Source organism: Molothrus aeneus, chromosome Z (assembly GCF_037042795.1).
Source record: "Molothrus aeneus isolate 106 chromosome Z, BPBGC_Maene_1.0, whole genome shotgun sequence".
Classification (NCBI taxonomy): domain Eukaryota; kingdom Metazoa; phylum Chordata; class Aves; order Passeriformes; family Icteridae; genus Molothrus; species Molothrus aeneus.
The window spans coordinates 71,876,797-71,897,462 of record NC_089680.1 but is presented as its reverse complement, the minus strand read 5'-3'; the positions used below and the strand labels follow the sequence as shown (position 1 = coordinate 71,897,462).

Here is a 20,666-nt window from a genome sequence, read left to right as displayed (position 1 = left end):
CTGTGGTAGAGGCCAGTTTTTCACCAACTAGAGAGCATGTGATAAAATACAATCTCTAGTTGTGAGATTCTGTAGCACACCTGACTAGCCAGCTTGTAATATGGCCGTTTTTACTTTCTGTTGCATTTCATGCTAGAAGAGCAAAATTATTGGTAGTGGAATACAAATGTTTGCATAAATTCTTGACTCCCCTTTATCTGCCTAAACAGAGCTACTAAAAATGAGATATAGCACATGAAGCAGTGAGGAAAACTACTATGTGTGTTAATTAATACATGACTGTTTAGACCTTTGACTAATTTTCCATTCCAAGTAATTATTTAAGTAGAAGTTTTAATTTTAGAAGTTTCAGTTTTGTGAAACACTATTTTGTCAGTGTAACCTTTTTTATTTGCTTTTTTTTGTAAGGGAGGTTTAAGGTAGCCAGGTGCAAATTCTGCAGTGTCTTACATTAGATGAAATACCTGGATGTCTTTTGTCTGTTGAATTGCTTGTAAATACCTTTTTCTTGAAATGGGTTCTTAAAAGTCTTAGGTTCTGATGTTTCCCTCACCACCCAGGTGCAATTAATTCCAAGGATGTAAAAGGCAGTGCAGAAATTCAAAACCCATTGAAAGGAGCAATCATGCTACTTAAGCTTTTAGGATGTGCTGCTTTAAGTGAAATTGCAAACAGCTTTATCATTCATCAAAAAAAAAAAAAAAAACCCCAACTTACCATAACGTGGAATAATTGGGGCATTAGAGCAGCTGCTGATTGTTACACCTCTATTCACTGGAGGGCATTCCTGGGTATATTGATATATAGCACTCCTGGTAAATAAATTGGGAAGAGATTGACATCAGTTGGTCTTTTATGTGTAAGTGTTTTCACAGGTGCTTAGAGAGAGTGTTTTTCGTGAGTGTTTTACTTCCAACATGCAAACCCTAGAAGATTATTCCTCCAGTGCTGGAACATGCCCCACATTTAAAGCTGGAAAAGGGTCTGGCATTTCCAAGATCAGCACTGGGAGAGTAATACAGCATGTCCTTGATCTTCCCTCACTTCTTCCTTGTCTATTCAAGCTGCAGTCCCAGCTCTTAAGATTTCTCTTCTGCACTCCCAGGGCATGGTCTGTGGTCAGCCTTGTCCTGAGGGTCGTTTTGGGAAGAACTGCTCCCAGGAGTGCCAGTGCCACAACGGAGGCACCTGCGACTCGGCGACGGGCCACTGCCACTGCAGCCCAGGCTACACAGGGGAACGGTAAGGAAAACCCATTCCTGCCAGGCTGCTCAGCCTGGAGGGCTCTGCCACAGCAGGGCAACTTCAGAAGCCGGTAGAAGGAGCAGTGGAAGCATCTGAGATATGATTGAAAGTGCTGATTTTGGTGATGAAATGCTAGCCGCGTCACTCAGCTGATGCCGGGTTGCGAGTTGAAAGTCCATGTGAGAGAACACTTCCTATCAAGGAACTGCTGGGTTTCAGTGTTTCCCTGGCACTTCCCGTGAGTCTTCCTCCCTTGGAGAGTCGTGCAGAATGGTGCAGCCTGGGCCGAGGTGGAGGGGTGAGGAGGGAGGCTCGTGGGTTTGTGCAGATGTCTGGCACTCACGGCAGCGAGGGAGGCTCGTTCAATCCCTCTTCAAAGGCTGCAGGCTGGAGAGTTGTCTCCTAAAAATGCTCCGCTCAAATGAAATGAAACATTTCATCTTCTGATGGCTGTTAAGTCAGCTTTGGCAGATTGGCAAGATACTAGAGTGAGACATCACTTTTGAAGGCAGTGGAAAGTGATGAAAGAACATTTTCCTGCATGTATTTTAAGCAGCACACAACTCATTTTCAGGAGTCATCAGCAGCCTGATCACTGGGGTCAGTCCAGGGGATCCCTGCCAGCAGCTGTGGGTTTTGTAACCATGTGCACTCTCCACACCAGCGTTCACAGGACGTGGGAAGTGCTCTGCTAGACATAATATGGAAAAAGACCTCAAGAAGAAGAGGAATAATTAGCCCAGAGCCATTTGCATGCCAAAGTTATATTTGTGTCTGTGAGGAAACAGTGCAGAAGGTGGTAGATGCATTTAGGCAGACATAGACAGGGGCTCCAGGGAAAATCAAAAGAGTAACCGCACAAGTGTCTAAACATTGGTGTTTCTAAAAGTAATTAAATTTTTCGTATTGTAATAATTTAAATCTGACTTTCATCTGAAATGCCTTACAGTTTGCAGCACTGTGATCACTTTTGCAGATCTTAGCCTCCTTCTTTTCCTTCAAAAGAGGCTGTATTTTCAATTCTTTCATTTTTCGAGATGGTTCCAAGGGCAGGAAGGAGTCAGTGGCAAGGTTATTATTTAAATAAGGACTTGGTCCTTATTTCATGTCAGAGAGCTGTGTGTGCACTGTCTGAGGTAGCCCATACACACCTCCTCCAAAGAGATGGGTTTTGCAAGTTAAATTTAAAAAAAAAAATCTGGGTTAAATTTTGTCTACTTTGGCTGAGGTTCCTGTTTGCCATTTGAGGAAAATTCTTTCACAGCTTTATTTGTATAACTTCATCAGGACACATTGATACAGGGTAATTTCCTCTATTATTATGCTGTTAGCTCTACTTTTATATTACACCTCGGGAGAAAAGAAGATTTTATTGATAAAAAGTTAGGACAGAGTTACAAATATCTTGAAACTTCCAGGTATCTGCATCAGAGATGCATTGAGAAAAGTACTGTAGAAGCATGAAACAAACATGTCTACTAATTTTACTTCAGTCAGAGGGCTTTTGCTAATTTCTGTTACATTTTGCAGTTCCTTGTATCATGTGTCTTTGAAATTTTAATGCAATGAACTACTAGTCATACCCGAAAACAAACCAAAACAAAATAAACCCCAAATCTATAAGGAAAACAGAAGAAAGAAAGAAGGAAAACAGAACAGATACTTATATTATCAATAGTATTTTTTTACAACATGTAACTTGACTGGCATTCAGTATTTAACAGTTTTTAGAACACATGAAAGACAAAGCTGAAAACATCAAACTCATAAGACATAGCCAAATGAAATTTCTATCCAGAAAATCATCAGTTAATGAATTGCAAATTTGAGAAGCAGGATACTGAAATTTTATTTTCTAGTAGTCAGATTAATGATACAGACTGATCTTTAGGTTAAACAATGTGTACCATCTATGAAAAATTAAGGAGATAAATCTGGCTAAAGTGTCTATCTTCTCAAGACTCTGTGAATGAGAGAGGAAGAGTTTGGTGAAGAAGTCTCTTTCTTAAGATATATTTTCCTTAAGCAGCAACAAAAATCATTGCTACTTCCCCCCGTGTGGGTTAAACTCAAATTTTCACTGATTTTCATTTTCATCTGTCAGAAAAATGAGATGAAAAGGAGGGGTTTGATCTCCTGAAGGTTTCTCCAAGTTACGCAGATTTTCGCTCTTATTAAAGTGGCACTTTTGACCAGTAGAAGACATTCCTCATAAACCAAATTTCCTTTAAACCTCCAGAAGCTGCCATTTATGGGAAATATAACAATTTTTCTGTTTGTTTATTGGTTGTTTGTTTGTTGTTTTTTGTTTTTTAACCTCACAGGTGCCAGGATGAGTGCCCAGTGGGGAGCTACGGGCTGCTTTGTGCAGAGACCTGCAAGTGTGTGAATGGTGGGAAGTGCTACCACATCAGTGGTGCCTGCCTCTGTGAGCCAGGCTACACAGGGCAACACTGTGAAACCAGGCTCTGCCCCGAGGGGATTTATGGCCTCAAGTGTGACAAAAAGTGTCCCTGCCACATGCCCAACACCTGGAGGTAGGCTTTGCACCCTCTGCCCTGCTTTGTTGTTTTTTTTTTCTGAACAGGACACAGAAATCCAAATACAACCTGAAAAGGAGTATTTCCTGATTTTTCTAATACTTTCGTGCACACTGAAGCAGCTAAAGGCTTGTAAGTATTTGGTATTCTCTGACTGCAATGAGAAAGAAAATACCATCCTAAAAGATGCTTTGAATTTTTACCTGCAAGCATGTTTGATCGTGATATTCACTGCTGTGTTTGGTCTGTGACCCATGAAATAAATATTAAGACAAAGCATGACCTTTATCTATGTTTGCCACCTGAATAAATCATTATGTTGTTCCCTGTGACTGTATAAAGTCAGTGCACATGGGCTGCCTCTTACATACTCTGGTTTACTGTAGATGAGAAATAACTGGATTTAAATCAATGGATGTTTAAGGTCTTCTGGTGAGGACATGAGAAGCTTGGACATTTCTCTCAGTCTCTTTATATAAGAATTTCAGTGGGTGCCTGATTTTAGTACAAAATTCCAAAAGCCTTACATATTGTAAATCTGGGAAAATACATTTATTGTCATTTAAGAGCTTTTTTGAGCGAGCAGGTAAAATCCAATCCCTGGAAATCAAATGAAAATATTTTTCCCATTAGCTTAGCTTTTACACATCTCTCCTCATTCAGGAAGTGATGAGCACTGTTTTATGAGGTTTTGTGGATTTTGACAGCATCTGAGCATATTGTTATGAAAATATAAAAACTAGTTATTTGCAGGCAGAGTTTCAGCTGTGAGGGAGGGATTTCAGATGTCAGTTGAGGCAAGCCAGCATATTTATAGAACAATTGTGGACAGCTTTCTCTTGCTACAAAACAGTTCTTCTGATTAGATACTGTGGTCATTGTGCATTCACTCACACTTAATTGCATTGCTAATAACAGTACCTTGGAGAAGGGTCATGAGCACAATTTAAATTTTTGCTATTGAAAGAAGATGTGAGGGTAATTTGCAGGAACTACTGAGTGTCACATAGAATGCTGCTCTGCATTAATATAAGAGGCACTTTTTCTCATAGACAAAACAAAAGCCTTTAGTCAGAATTTAGCAGCGATGTTAAATCCATGCATGGAAATAGCTACTCTGTTAATTCTTTGTGAAAAATTATTTTGTGTTTTGTTGCAGTTGTCCAGCACACCTTTTGTTGACAAACTGAATAATTTTCCCCTTCCAGTCCTATACTTCTGCAGTTGTGTACTTGTGCTTTTGCTCATCCCATTTGCCTGAAATACCTTGAAAAAAATACGGAGTTGTTTCGATGTAAAATCAAGCAATTTATTATTTGTGCAGTGTGTTCAGGAATAAATGTCTTTATAATGCAGGGCCCTCCAGCTCTCAGATTAGGCTAGCACACCCAACACTATTGTGTTATGAATTATAGTTAGCTACTTCCCTACAGAAAATCTGTCTGCAGACTGTTGCATCAGCCTGGTTTGACAGGAATGCACTGCACTGTATACCATTTCTAATGTTACAGGGATTACTTCTGATTCATGTCCCACACAGCTGTTCCTTCATTTATACCACTGGAAGAGACAGCTCGTGGTCAAATCAGATCACAAATGTTCACAAGTAAACAACAGCATTTGACTGGTCTTTTTTTTTTTTTTTTTTTGGACATTTCCCCCTCTGAATGACAAATCCAATGGCACTTAACAGCCCTGAAGGTGCTGGCTGGAGCATATTTGCCAGAGCATCATGATGTGTGAGAAAAACAAATATTTTCATTGCATCACAAATTTTACATATATGTTCCTTCCCCTTGGGTCAGGAAGTGCCCAAGACCATAAATATCAGGAATCAGGGTAATCATGTAGAAGACAAAACTCCCTGTGGGCACTTGAGGCTTTTGAGTATCTTCTGAAAATCTTTTTAGGAGCCAGTTGTGCCTGGTTGTCCTCGCTTTGCAACTCTTTAATCGTGTCAGGGAATACCCTCAACCCTCTCTTGCCTGCCACAAGCACTGCACTAATTCATTTAGCAGCAAAGTAATCTCAGGGCATGCAAAAAAAAAAAGGGGTGGAATTCCTTCTGCAAATAAACTTTGTGTGTCTGTAGGTCTGGGGTTCTGTTTTGGGAGCCCTTGATACCATAACAGCTTTTTTTCATCTGGGTGTGATCACTGGTTTAGATATCATCAAAGAGGAGCTATTGGTAGGCTTAGAGCTCTAGGTTATTGGTATTAATCAATACAGAAATTAACAGAAAGGTTAATTTAAAAAAAAAAAAAGCTTAGCTCCAAAAATACTGCTCTAAAGAAAGTGTGCATAAGTTCCAGAATACAACTGTTTTCTTCATATATTTCTCCACATAGATAGTTGAAAAATGCACATTCTTTGTTTTTTATTACTGTTTTATGACTGCCGAAAAATTGCATCAAAACAGCTCTGACAATAATTCATTATTTGCATTTTGGGTAGGCTGAGCTGTAGGGATTTTGCTGCTGCTGTTGCTTGATGGCAGCTCCTGGAGATGAAAGGCAAGCCCTTCCTTGCTCTTGGTTGTACCAGCAGCCTTTATTAAATGCTCTGTAGAGCATAAAAATAGCTATACTTGAGAGATTTTAATCTGTTTGAGGGGCCCAGAGGACAGCAACAGGACCTTCTTGTACCAACAACATTGGTGCAGTTCAGCCTGCAATTAAGATTTATTCATGACTTGAGCACTAGTGGGGGGTTTTTTTCTTGTCTCATGCCCTTTCTGAGATACCTGTGTAGTTTTATTGGTGGAATTCATGTTTGGTTCATGTAATTTGGCTCTGTTTTTAAAGTAAAGATTAGGGCTTTTTAAATTTCCATTTTTCTGATGGGCCTGTATGTACAGGTGCAAGAGCTTTTAATGGAAATTTTTTATTTATTCATATTTATGTTTATATTTATTTTTTAGTGTACTACACAATTTGGTTGTATACTTTGAAAGCAAAACATGTAAATGAAGCATATAGAAATAATTCTTTTCACCTAAGTCCTTCAAATACATAATATGAACTACCCACAGTAATTTTTTTTGTCTGTACAGAGTAGGGTTGTATTTTCAGCAACTGTGAGCTGACAACCAGGAATAAAAGAGGATATACTGAAAGTATCTTCCAGCATCTCTTTATATCCCTACCTTAATATTTAAACATTATTGCCAATTAAGATAACCGCGTGAGAACCCATCAAAAGCCTCCAGAAGTGCTTTGGCTTCCTACATCTAATTACAAATCACGGAGTACTAATTTCAGCGCCAATCAATACGTGGGCAAGGGCGCCTCAGTGACACTCACTGGGGGGCACAGAATATCAATGCCTCTGCCTCATATCCAGCGCTCCCTCATGCGTGTGGGCTCCCCCTCTCCTGGGAGGGGTTAAAAAATAGAAAAGAAAAGCCCAACAACAAACCACGCTTCCAGTCGGGAATTTACAGGATTCCCAGTGATCGCTGGGATTCTTGTCGTCAGGTGTCAGTGCTACTGAGTTTATGTTATGATTGTATTCTGGTTCTTATCCTAACAACTCTCTAGTTGTGAATTGATTTTTTTTTTGTTGTTTTTTTTTTAATCTTCCCTGCTCTGTATTCTTCCACTGGTGAGAGCTCTGGGGTCCTGCAGGAATTTAGGACAGGAGACAAACCTGATTATCTTGCTCCATCATGTGTCTTCTTAGTTTTGCCCGTGTTTTATGTGAGAATATCTCAATTTCATCTTGTTTCATGGCTGGCATGCACGTAACTAACAAATAACCGGGGCTGTTCAGTATGAACACCATGAGTTTTGAACCATTTCTGCAGGAAAAGGCCTTTCCTCTCACTTCATGTCAACGCTGTCAAAGGTATTTTAATACTCTGGAGACCCACAAATTTTTATGGTGCCATAGTGTGTGCGTTAAATATGCAGAAAGCAGAATACATGGTGATGTTCCATGTATTCCATGTATATGTTCCAAGCTTTCACAATCCATGCCTTCCCTGATTAGCAGTGGTTGTTTTCAGCAATTTTAAACTCTTACTTGGACAAGAGCAGCCCTCAAGTCCAAAAGCAGTTGCAACTAATGTTGTCTTCCCATGTTGCACTGCAGCTCTTTCAAAGATTGCTGTTGTAATGTTATAAACGTGCAGCAGGTATTTTTTCAGACTTTCAAATGGTCAGAAAAATACTCAGTTTCCAAAATAACCCCACACACAAAGTCAGCAAGTCTTGCAGAACCAGGCTCTTGTCATGGGTCATTTAATTTGTCTGGAGGAAGGCTTTTTTTTTTTTTTTTTTTTTTTTTTTTTTTTTTTTTTTGGTCCTTCCAGCACTCTTAAAGGAGCTTCACTTCAATCAGTGAAGGGAGGCAAATATCTCCAAACAGTCTTCCCATTGTAAATACATTGGATTTGGATACTAAGGCTTTCCTTTGGTGAGAATTAAGCAAATGCTTTGTCTGCCAGAGTGCTACAGAGCTCCCCATTGTGTCCCCTCTCCCAGCCTATATATCCTTGCACAGCTGATGATGTCCATTTGTTACCAGGCAGCAGCTGCCTGCGTGGCCCTTCAATGAAACTGCTGTTCCAGGTATAGAGGCAGCTGCTCTGCCACCAGGTATGGCCAGCAGAGAGGGGAGATTCTCCCCAAAAGGTCACTGCTCTCATGCTATAGCTGGCTTCTGCCCAGTGCTGGTGGTTTTTTACCATTCTCAGTTGTCCTCTTCCAAACTAGTTTAATGAAGAGAACGTTCTTGCTTTGCTGATGGGGTGCTGTGTTTTTATTTCCTGTTGGATGCCATGCTATTTTTCTTCTTGATCATGTTTCTCAGACAATACGCTGCTGAGCTTCTGCAGGGTTACAGAAATTATCCTGGTAGAGTGGGAATCTAACAACAAATGTTGGGGAGTTTAATGGTTTCATCCTCTTAGTGTTCGTATCCGTGATCCGTGGATATCTGTCTTATGGTAAAAACTGTGTTTCAGCAAGGTTTCTGCTCGCATAGAGAAAAATTATACCCCTTTATTTCTTTCCGTGTCATCCCAAAATGTCTGTATGTTGCTTAATGTTACATTTCCTATCTTAATTGGAGCATATTTTTATATGAATACACCAAATTATGGAAAGTAAAATCATCTCACGCAAGGCCCTTCATGCAACCCATCTGCAACGGGGGGGGCAGTTTGGGTGTTTTGTTTTGTTTTTTTGGGGTTTTTTTGGGGTTTTTTTTTGTCTTGGTTTGTTTGTTTTATGTTTTTTGTTTGTTTGTTTGGGTTTTTGGGGTTTTTATTTTGGTTCTTGGGGGGGTTTTGGGGGTTTTTTGGGGTTTTTTTTTTGTTTGTTTTTTTGGGGTTTTTTTTTGGTCTTATGTAGAGAAAACAGTATTTACACCACGTTTAGTCCTGAATTACTGAGTTAACCTTTCATCCCCCTGCCGGGGCAGCTGTCACCCCATGTCTGGGGAATGCTCCTGCAAGCCAGGCTGGTCTGGGCTGTACTGCAACGAGACGTGTTCGCCGGGCTTCTACGGGGAGTCGTGTCAGCAGATCTGCAGCTGCCAGAACGGGGCCGACTGCGACAGCGTCACTGGGACCTGCACCTGTGCCCCCGGATTTAAGGTAAAAGAGGTCTCGCTTTCACAGTTTCACAGTTTCCAGCCCCAGTTGTGCAGCAAATTCTTGAGGGTGCCACCCCGTCCCTTTCTCCTCCGCTGCGGTGCAAGGGAAGCGAGGGTGTTTGGGTAGCACTGCTTGTGCTGTAGGACGCTGAGAAATCAGCATTTCTGGTGGGTTCTCACTGCTGCAATGGAGGCGTTTTTAGAAGGAGAAGTTATATGCTTTATAAGATGTTGGTAAGAACATTTTTAGGAGGAGAAGTTGATTTGATTTCTAAGATGTTGGTAAGAATGAGGGCGTGCTGTTGAGGTGTAAGTAAAGGCAGGCATGATGGGTTTCAGTCATCAACTCCTCACGCTCCATCCACAGAAACTTCAGCCAAAAGCACTTCTTTTTATACTTCAGGACAGATTATTCTGCAACTTTTACACACATTTGCTGTTACATGTGCTTTGGATGCTAATCTAACATTTTACAGTACGACTGTTCTTGTGAAAGTAATAACTGAAAACGTCAGCCAAATTAGCTCTTAAAAATATTTTACATACCCACATAATTTACCATTAGACTTCTTTCTTACTGTGTTTTGACTTCATAAAGAGCTTCTTTATTACTGTCCTCTGATCCACCTGATCTAACCAGGTGCTATGTGACTTGAGCTCTCAGAGCAAGCAATAGAAAACTAATACTTACTGAAAAGACTTTAAAATACTTCAAAAGCACAAAAAGTGTCCTTCTCCCCTAAATTAAAGAAAATTACAGCCTAGGACATGCATGGTCTGTATTTTTGCTGGCTTTTATATCACTTGAGTCAGTTGTATTTTCTGAGCCTCCTCAATTGGTTTTTAGACTCTTTTTAGACTCTTCTTTTATAATTCAGGGTGCATCTTGTGGTACCCCTTGTCTCCCTGGGACATATGGAGTGAACTGCTCCTCCGTGTGCAGCTGCAAAAACGGGGCCACCTGTTCACCTGTGGATGGCTCTTGTGCCTGCAAAGCAGGTAAGTGTCTCCTCAGATGGATTTCATTTCCCTGTAACTGTAAAGTGAAATTGGGTTTTTGAAGTAGAGAAGAGGAAACTTAATGAGAAGCAGACACTTGATGCTTCTGCTGCTCTGGGAGGTGAAAACAAGGAAAATGTATTCTCAAGGAAGAAAACTTGTTCTCTGCTCTGTCAGGAGGTCTGTGGGATGTACCCTTTATCTGATGTCAGCATTCCTAATCAAAATCATACAGAATCCCAGAACAGTTTTTTTTTATGTTGGAATTACATAACTTTTCTTTTTTTTTTTTTTAATTAATGGTTTTCATTAACTTTTAATAATTTGTTTTTAATAAGTCATAACCCGTATGTTGACTACAAGCAGTGTGTTAGTTTTGAATCACTTTTAGCCACAATTTAGCAAAGTTTTTCATAAGCAGCTGTTGTGGGAATACTTGGGAAAAGTTACTGGAACTTCAAGTTTCCCTTAGCTAATTTTGATGTGCTTCAGTGAACAAAGCCTGGGGAAGGGGCAGAGAGAGAGATGTGTTGTTTAAAACAACTACAAGAAGTGCAGAATTTATGGGCTACAAAGACATTTCGCAGAAACCAGAAGATGAGGAAGACAGCAAGATAACTAAGACTTCATGTATGTGTGTTGGAAGCTCCCTACCTGTGGAAAAGATAATAAATAGAGTAAAAAATACAGATTAATTAGCCTGAGAAGTGAGGAATCTATTACCAATAGAGGATAGAATGCTACATAATGAAAGAGAATTACGTAATTTAGAACCAATGAATAATAATTTCTTTGTTTGCTAAAAATGGATAAATAAGTGAAAAAGTTTAGTGTCTGCATCTGTGTAGAGGCCAGAATTTTTTCAGCCACACACACACAGACCCTGACCAGGAATAGACTAATGTCTGACTTGCTGACACAGAACAGTGTTAGAGGGGTTTATTTATAACAATGATTTTGGTAACAGTTTGGGTTGGAAGATCATCATTCCACCCTCTGCCATGGCAGGGACACCTTCCACTGTCCCAGGCTGCTCCAAGCTCCAGTGTCCAGCCTGGCCTTGGGCACTGCCAGGGATCCAGGGGCAGCCACAGAGCCAGGGCCTGCCCACCCTACCAGAGAACAATTTCTAATTCCCAATATCCCATCTAAATAGAGTTTGCTAGAAAAACAGCCACTAAATTTTTCAGAGACTGATAACTGTTACATCACTTATGCAGCAAATGTGGAACTTCTGCTCTTTACAGAGGCAGTATGGCTACTTTAACCCTGTTCAGGTTGATACTGCAAAGCAGCTAGGTCGTGAGGATAAAAATATTCCTTGGGCAATGCAGAATCCTATCTTCCTGTACCCCATGGACTTTTAATCACACTACAGTGAAAGAGGACAGCAAAAAGTAAAATTTAACTGATCCTAGGTACTTGTCATGTAAACAAAGGAAGATAATAAATCCTGGGAAGGCAGCAGAGGGAGAGTGTCTCAATTTCCTAGTCAAATTACAAGAACTACATTTTTTCCTGAAATGACCCCTGAATTTGAAGTTATCAATGAAGCACGAGGCAGCCTAATTGCTGTGCATGTGTTTTGCATAGCCTATTGATCAGTCTCAGTGCCGAATTATTTTTCCCTCCACTTACTGTAAACAAGGTACAAAATTAGAAACTTGGCCTGTGTCACTGGTGATGGTAATATGTGACTGACTGCCTCACACTGTTCCTCTTGAATCTGATGGATGATCACATTTTAAAAAATCTATTCACATCCCAGTCTATCCAGTCTGCAAACCATTGCTATTGGGCATGATCAGTGGTGAATGCTGCATTTTACAGCTATTTTCCATTACATTTCTTTTTGTATTTGGAGAGAAGTACAAAAATCATCTAAAAGGTCTTCTGTGTTTCCTCAAAGGATCTAGTTTATGCAATATTTGTATTTTTTCTCTTTTTGTTTGGTTACATACATGTTAAAACCATGTTGCAGACTGTCTGAGTTGAATGCTGGTGGAACAATTACAAAAGCAGCAGCTTGAGCCTAGGGAAAATATTCCTAATTATTTTCAGGCTACAGCTTAACACTCTCAGTGTAGTTTAGAGCTTCTCAGTGAAATGTCAAGGTGTCTCTGTTTCCATTTCAGATCCTCCATCAGTCTCTTTTGCTTGTTGGCACCCATCTGCAGATGTGTGCTGTGCACAGATGTTACAAGGTGCCCTTGAACACCTTTGTTCCAACCTGGACAGGCCCTCAGCTGAAGCAGCTGATAAATCCTGCAGTGAATTTTACCCCAGTATTGCCCATCTTAGAGACATGAAACATCGTCTGAGAGGAATGGGGGAAAACCTGATTAATTTCTGACTTTAATCCCATTTCTTTGGCAGGTTGGCATGGTGTGGATTGCTCCATAAATTGCCCCAGTGGCACGTGGGGACTGGGCTGTAACCTGACCTGCCAGTGTCTTAATGGAGGGGCTTGCAATGCTCTGGATGGAACTTGTACCTGTGCCCCAGGATGGAGGGGAGAGAAATGTGAACTCCCTTGCCAGGTAGTTTAATAATTCCACTGAATTTTGAGTTTTTTTGTAGGAGAATATTGGGCAGGGAGGGGCATCTGCCATTCTTTGTCTCCATGGGGATGAGTCCTTTTGGAGCACACAGGATGGGGTGCTGGGTCAAGGACAGGCACTAAAAATTCTTATAACATTTCTTCATCAAATGCTATCAGACTGCTACTTTTAAGCGTAAATAATTAGAGAAAAATACAAAAAAATACACCCCAAATCAAATAATGTAATTTTAATTACTTTTTTCCTTATGTCTGTGTTACAACATGAACAAAGAATTTTTATTCCCTCTCAGTCAAAAGTGAGAAGCTACTCTCACACCCACTTCCATCACAGGTCTTTGCTTTTCTACTGGGGCTTTGGCTTCTGCTCTCTCCCAGACTTTGGAAAATCAGAAATCATTGTGAGGACAATGGCATGCTCCCTATCAGTTCTGTTCCACCTTGTAATCTGCAGCTTTGGGGAAATAAAATACATAAATTCAAATACATAATTTCAGAAGCTTTTAAACCCTAAAATTCCAAGTGGATTTGTTTTATTGTGTAACTTTTTGGTTTCAATTCTATTTTATACACTGAAAAGAAATATTTTATAAAAAGTGGGTTTTTCCAGGGTCCACTGTTTTCAGTGATGGGCTTAAATTCTCTGGGAAACTTCTAACAAAACTAATAAAATAAATGCTCTCTGCCCTTCTTTTTCCTTCCCCTGTCAATTGTTAACTTCTGCAATGTATCTGCAGGGCAGGTTGTTGGTTTGGTGTAACTACAAAGGAATCACCTGAAAGGAGCACACACCCTGTAAATATCACATTTAGGCTTCTTTCAGTTTGGACAAGCTCTACTGAGCAATGACATGAGGAGAGTAGCTGAACTACAGCAGAAAACCAGAAATCACCTCATTTTCAACGAAATTTTTTTCTGCTGGACTGCACTAGGAACGCTCAGGAGTGATTTTTTGGGTCTTCGCTTTTGGTTTTAAGATGAAGCACTCCTGTAGTGAGTAAAGTGGCAAAGAAAATGGAATATATTCTGGAAAGCTGATGGCAGTACCACCTGTGTGCAGTGTTTCCAGCAATGCATCTCCATCAGAAGACTGATTTTTCTGTTTCCTCAAGCAGCTTTGTTTATCACTTATTGCCTGATTCTGAAGGGTGATGAGACCTCCCAAGCTGCATTAGGTCTTCCAAAACTGACATTTAAAAAATAGATGTATCATTTCAGAGCAATTGCATCTCTATCCCAAACTTAGTAAAATAAAGCTTAAAAATATTTTTGTATCAGATAATTCAGCATGCCCAAGCTCACTGTCTTCCTCTCCCTCTCTCCATCTGTATCAAACAATGTCCATAAGCATTTACCTGTTTCAAATGCAAATTCTGCTTCAAAATTCCAGAGCAGGGGAATAAACAGAAATTGTTTATTCAAATAATAATAAATAGAATAATTTATTTAAAAATAGTTCAGATACTTCCAGTTGTCTGAAATGTTTTTCATGTCTGAGCAGGGACTTTATTTAAATCAATGTATTTCAGTTTGTTTCAGTAACTTCAGAACATTATTATCACTGCTCAGATTGTTGTTCAAGATTTGAACTACAGTTTGGACTTCAGTCCAAGTACATAGCAGGCTAAAAATACTGCTTTTCAACAGCATATTTGAGGATTTCCTTTCATTCCAAATCTGATTATATGTAAGGAAATGCTTAATCTTTTCTGTATATAAAAATGTATTGTTGAGATGAGTGAAAGGCTCCTTACAGTGAAGAAATGTAAGATTTTGTTCTACTTTAGACTTGAAAGACTGGCAGTTGAATAGCTTAAATCCTGTGGCACTCAGTTGAAATGTATGCATGAACATCAAAGCACAGCAGATTAATTTTCATATAGGTTTTATTCAGATTTTTAATGTGACTGACACCAATTTTTAGCTTTGAATGTAAATTATTGGGGTTTAAACCTGACATTTTTTCTTTTTTTTTGCCTTTGCTGTGGGTAACCCTGAAGTATTACTGTAAATTTTACTGGCCTTTTTTCCATGCCTTTTTTTTTTTTTTTAATTTGGTTTTGACTTTTTATTCAAGACTAGTTGATTGTTATACTTTGCCTTGTTTGGAGATTGTAAAGCATCTGCTCTTCTCAGTTTCTTGGGTTGATTTTGTGTGAAATTATCCACAAATCTGTGTGCCAGCTCTTATGGAAGAAGCAGGAAAAGCAAAATCAAATGTTTAGATGTTTCCCATGAAAAAAGAAATACACCAACAGGGTGATCCAACTTGTGACTTTAATCTCTTTTTGGTCCAAAAAACGTTGCATAGGTAAAAATAAAAGTTTGATTTTGTGCAATGTTCCATAGCCAAAGATTATCTCTTTTTGATAGAGTATATGTTGTAATGCAGAGAGAAATGTTTTTAATCAAGGGAAATGTTTCTAATTAAAAGAAAGTGATAGTTTGCTTGATTTATGCAGTGAACCTCACACTGAAGGTATCTTGTAATTTAGTGGTTTTCACTCATTTCCTTTAAAATTATACCTCTGTGTGGTACCCATTTTGACCCATAAGCAGAGATCTCAGAGTTTGATGCAGAAGGGAGACTTAATTCCTTTAGTCTGGGAGTTTTCAAGAGAGCATAATTCATTCTTTATCTTCCCCACTGTAATGAAAAAACAAAAGTGTAGGATGCTGACACGTTCCAAACACCGCAAATATTTTACATTATTAACAGCCTGGAGATTCAGGAGAGATCTGTGGCTGCTTTTTGAGGCTGGGCTGACCCTCCCTTGTCTCTCCTCTAACTCCCAGCTGCCATCATCTCCGGGGTGTTGTGTTTTTTTTGTGTTGCCACAGGATGGTACCTACGGCCTGGACTGCGCCGAGCGCTGTGACTGCAGCCACGCCGACGGCTGCCACCCCGTCACGGGCTACTGCCGCTGCCTCCCGGGATGGTCAGGTACAGCACACACCCTTGGGAAGCACAAAAACAACAGTTTCCCCCCAGGGGGACTTGGTTTTGCGGGCAAAGGAAGAGTTTATGAGGTTGGAAGGGGAAAGAGCCCCCCATTCTGTAGCCACTGTGTCCCTCCTGTGACTCACGGGCGGGGAAGTTTTGTCCAGTGTGATCTGCAGAAAACTGGGAATGGAAAGGGAAACTTTAAAGCTTGGGCACCTCCACTACACAATTCCTTACAAAAGTGGTGATGAGCTGTACATATCCAAGGTTGTTCTGGCAGCTTTGGGGTAAAGCATCATGTACAGGAACTCAGGAAGCTTCGTTCAGGCAGCCAAGAAGAGAACGAACCATTGTCCCAAGTTGTCAACCTCCTAACTTGTCTCAAACCAAGACAACTGTGCTGCCATTTCAGTGTCTCAAACATTTTTAAGTTTCTCTGCAGATACTTCGTCCTCTACAAAAATTTTCTCACAATTTTTTTTTTTTTAACATTATGATTTTAAGGATTATTGTCAGTTGAATCATTCACCAAAATTTTTGTTGGGCACTGTTGTTGCATCCTCTTGCTAGTGGAGAGTGAGATTTTTTTTGAAAACGTGGTGGAGCTGTGCAGAAAGGCAGCTATCATGAAATGTTCCCTTTTTCTCTAGGAGGGAGTTTTGGGTCTCACAAGGATTTCTAAGCTTTAAATTTGGAAGAGCCCTTTGATCTTCTGTGAAGTTTAATTAACACTCTAAGTTTTCCCCCCTTGGAGTGTTCCAGCTGCCTCTCTGTGATGCTGCAATGTTCTAAGGATCACACAGTTCTCATATCACCTGTCTGTGTGGGCTCCTTCCATTTAGTAATGAAGAGTCAGCATGAAAAGCAAACCTTAAATGAGCAAAGCATATTTGTGCTCTGAAAATCAGTGATTTGTGTTTTATTTGTGACTTTAGATCTATTCCACTCTTCTATAAACTAATGTTTAGCCTAACTGACTTGTAGGTTCATGATAGAATTGTTTTCTTTTTTTTAATGGTGCTTTTAGACAAAGTAGGTAGAGGTGAGCTTATAACCTCCTCAGATAGGTACGGTCTTGCTATTGCTTTTTTCCCAAACCTTTATTTTTCTATGCTCTTTCTTCCTAGCTCTGTGGATGGATTGCCAGCATCTTGTTTGAAGTACATAATACTTGGTGTCTACTATTCAGGTTGATTAACTGTAGCTGATTACAGCTTACTGCTGTTTTTTCTCCTTTCTGTTCAGATGAACATGACTTTTATGATTACTGGGGGTAGGAAGTGGAAATCTCTAGGGGATACAGATACATAGGTGGCACAAAGAGCTCCTGCTTTGCTCTGGAAGACCAAACCTCTCTGCTATTTACTCATTTTTTCTGTTTATTATCTCTTTGAGAAGGCCTGTCTCACCATTTCCTGTCAGTGTGAGTGAGAGGAGCTTTAGGAGCCAGCACTCACTTAACTAAGGCAGGACTTTTGGTTCAGTTCTCTTCCCACAGGCTGCAGTGTGACTTGCCATCAGCCACTCAGATGCCTCAGGAATGCAGAAAATAGTAGAAGCTACCTGAGTAAATTACAAAAAAATACTATTAGCCTTATACCAGCTATTGCTGTTTTTTCAGACACTACTTCATGTTTATTTTGTTAAGATGTCAATGTCCTTAACTTTCAGGTAGTTTTCAGGTAATTTTGTGTGTGTGTTTGGACACATTTCCACGAACTTACATTTGAATCTGCTCAAAATGTGATCTCATAAATTACTAAATGTACTAATCAAAGAATACCCACCATAAAAAGATGTGAAGAGTTGCTGATCCATAATGGTGCAGGTAGGTTCACAAGTCCTAAGGGCACAGCTTGAAGTACATCCTGCGAGTCTTCTAAAATTGAGACAGACAATCAGGGTCAGAATGTGTTAATGAATGGATCCAGGTTAAAACAGGCAGTTTTGAAAGGCCAGATTAAAAATCTAGCAGCATTTTTTATAACAGGTTATAAAAATTACCTGGCCAGTGTGATATAACTAACCCAGGGTGTGGCAGAGGCTTCAAGTGCGCCTTGGCTGTGCTTGGATTCAGGTGTAGAAAAGGATAATATATATAAAATATATATATATATATAAAAAATATATATAAATATAAATATATATTTATATATAAATATAAATATATTTATATAAATATATAATATATAAACATATATTTATATATTTATATAATATATATTTATATATAAATATATTAAATATATATTTATATATATTTTATATATATATAAATATATCAATAATATAGATTGTATAACATATAATAAGATAAAGACATAATACAGTAACTTTGTGTAGTGAAATCTTACTTCGCCTTTGTTCTTAAAAGGAAAAATACTTCACAAGAAAGAGACTTGAGGCCTAATTATTGATAAAATGGAGCCCCCCATCCCTGGATGATGTCACCAGAACAGCATGTGTGTGACAGACTAGTTTTGACATGTTGGTGATGTCTAGACACACTTTACAACATCCACAGCATAGCTCACTTTATACTCAGTGTCTGGAAAAAAAAAAAATCCTCCTCCCACACTTCGCATGTCAGAGCAATACCCAGAGAGGAATCCAGGCTTTGTGCAGATGCTTATATTTGGAATGATTAAAAAAAAAGGAGGGAATACTTAAGGAAAGGGCTCTCAAATGGCTGTGCTGTAACAGTGCATTGCAAGAATAGCAGAAGACTGTAGGATTAAGAGGGGAGGTTGTGCATAGGGTTGTGTGGAGAAGCAGGTGGAGGATGTGTGGAAAATCCAGGAGCTTCTAAAATGAAAGAAATTATGTGGCTTGGCCTTTGTTTTTGTTTTGTTTTTGGGTTGGGTTTGTGAAAGTAACCATCAGACATACTAGTTTTGGGTGGGTAGTGTTACCTACCTAGTTGAAAAACAAAGAGAGGGAAAACCAGATTTTGGGTCAGTTTAATGCTTATCTAACCCAAATGAAGGATTTAGTTGTTTAAAACCATTGGTGTTAAACCAGTTTTAAAAATAAATACATTTTGAGGAAGCTTAAAAACGTCAACTTGTGAGTATTTTTTGGTTTTAAGCACAAATAAATCCATGATGCCCAGGTGAACTTCCCAAAATGTTTTGATGCCATCAAAATAACACAGACTTTCCAAGAGGGTGCTTTAAACGCAGCATTTTCCTCAGCCCTGTGAACAGAACAGCTATCTGCATTTCCCCCGGGGAATTTCTTTAGAGGGAATAGTTTATGTAACTTTTTAGAAGCAAATGGAGTGACACAGTTGTCCCACAAGGCTGGGGAGCAGGAAACACTGCATGGGGAGGGTGGGTTGGTGACCCTGGGGTGTGAGGGAGCTCTGGGCTGCTGACGTGGGCACAAGGGCTTGGCCTCAGCCTCCCCACTGGGTCAGCACAGAGATGCTCTAAGGTTTAGTTTTGTTAAGTAGTTTTTAGTGTCTTTTTGAGCATGCCCAGGGTGTTCTCCTTATTAGGTTAACAATATTAGTAACCTTATTAGGTTACTTACATAGGAGTAAAAGTTCAGTTTTTGACACAACTATTTTTTGTTAAAATAGTTTTAACACTATTATCGTGTTAAAAAGAGTCAAGAAACAGTTAAAATTAACTTTCATTAGATCTCTGTTTTTATTTGGGGTTGCTGGTTTTCATTGGGGTTCTGTTTCGTGCTAAACAAAAGCGACTTAGGTTTTACAGGACCCTTGTTAGAAATCCTGTGCTCTTTTGTAGTTCGCAAAATGTTTTCCCTCTGCAGCAGCTTAATTCTGCTTAGGGAAGGAAGAGTTAAGGGTGATGTTTTTTTCCTGGCAGCCTGACCATTCCCTCACGTTCCAGGAGCCACATGACGGGATGGCACAAATGAGAAACATCCGCCCACACAGAGGATGATGTCTGCCCCAAACTCCCTCATCCCTTGACATTTTCACGGCATCTTATAAATAACTTCTTTTTCATTTGGAGGGAAAATTCTTTTTCATTTCTCAGTAGCCAGAGAGTGGAAAAGAGTAAGAACTATTAAAATGGAAAGCAGAAGAAACACACAGAAAATATACTCTCCTGATAGTTAATGATAATTCTCCTATTAAATTATACCAAAACTTTTGGTTAACTTCCACTACAAAGGTATATCTAACACTTCTCTCAACAAGCAAACCAGCAAGCACCGTGATAGTTTCATCCCTTAATCTTACCTGTTCTGCAAGCAGCTGTCAAATTTCTCCCAAATTTCCTGAAAGATTAAGGAACTCATATTCTTGCAGAGGTTTTAAATGCATTAAAGCATTAATCAATTAAGTTAAGCAATATGATTAATTAATTTAAACGGCAAAAGCATTTTCCCTCCAGACAGTTTATTAGTGTAATTGCAGTGTTGTGGGTGTTCCTGATCAGACATCACTGCTCTGCTCCCCCTGGTGCAGCACCTTTGCATTTGTGAGGAGATGTCACGTCGGGGTGGCACGACATTTGTTACTCTCAAAATCGATTTAAAGGCTACGTGATGCCAGGGATTATGAAATACCACCAGTCTGCTATCTAGTACCAAAACAATGGCAGTGGTTTGTGGAAAAGACAGATGCAGTAATACCAGCCCACATTTGACCAGCGGGCAGGGCGTTCACCCACAGGCTGCACCAGGAGGGGTGTCAGTGACTTTTTCTGTGCTGGACACCTGCTGGCATTACTCAGCTCAGCCATCACCAGATGTGTTGTTTCTGTGTCCTTCCATGTGCCTCTGACAGTATTTCTGAGAGGCA

At 39.6% G+C, this 20,666-nt stretch overlaps 1 protein-coding gene across 1 annotated transcript in view; it reads left to right on the top strand.

Annotated features, from left to right (window-relative positions):
* MEGF10 (multiple EGF like domains 10) overlaps window positions 1-20,666 on the top strand; it is an 86,040-nt gene that overhangs the window by 41,838 nt on the left and 23,536 nt on the right. Inside the window, exons 8-13 of the mRNA XM_066569368.1 lie at window positions 1,106-1,242; window positions 3,570-3,782; window positions 9,210-9,384; window positions 10,262-10,382; window positions 12,759-12,922; window positions 15,784-15,886. Coding sequence (XP_066425465.1) covers window positions 1,106-1,242; window positions 3,570-3,782; window positions 9,210-9,384; window positions 10,262-10,382; window positions 12,759-12,922; window positions 15,784-15,886 — 913 coding nt within the window. The remainder of the gene's footprint in view (window positions 1-1,105; window positions 1,243-3,569; window positions 3,783-9,209; window positions 9,385-10,261; window positions 10,383-12,758; window positions 12,923-15,783; window positions 15,887-20,666) is intronic.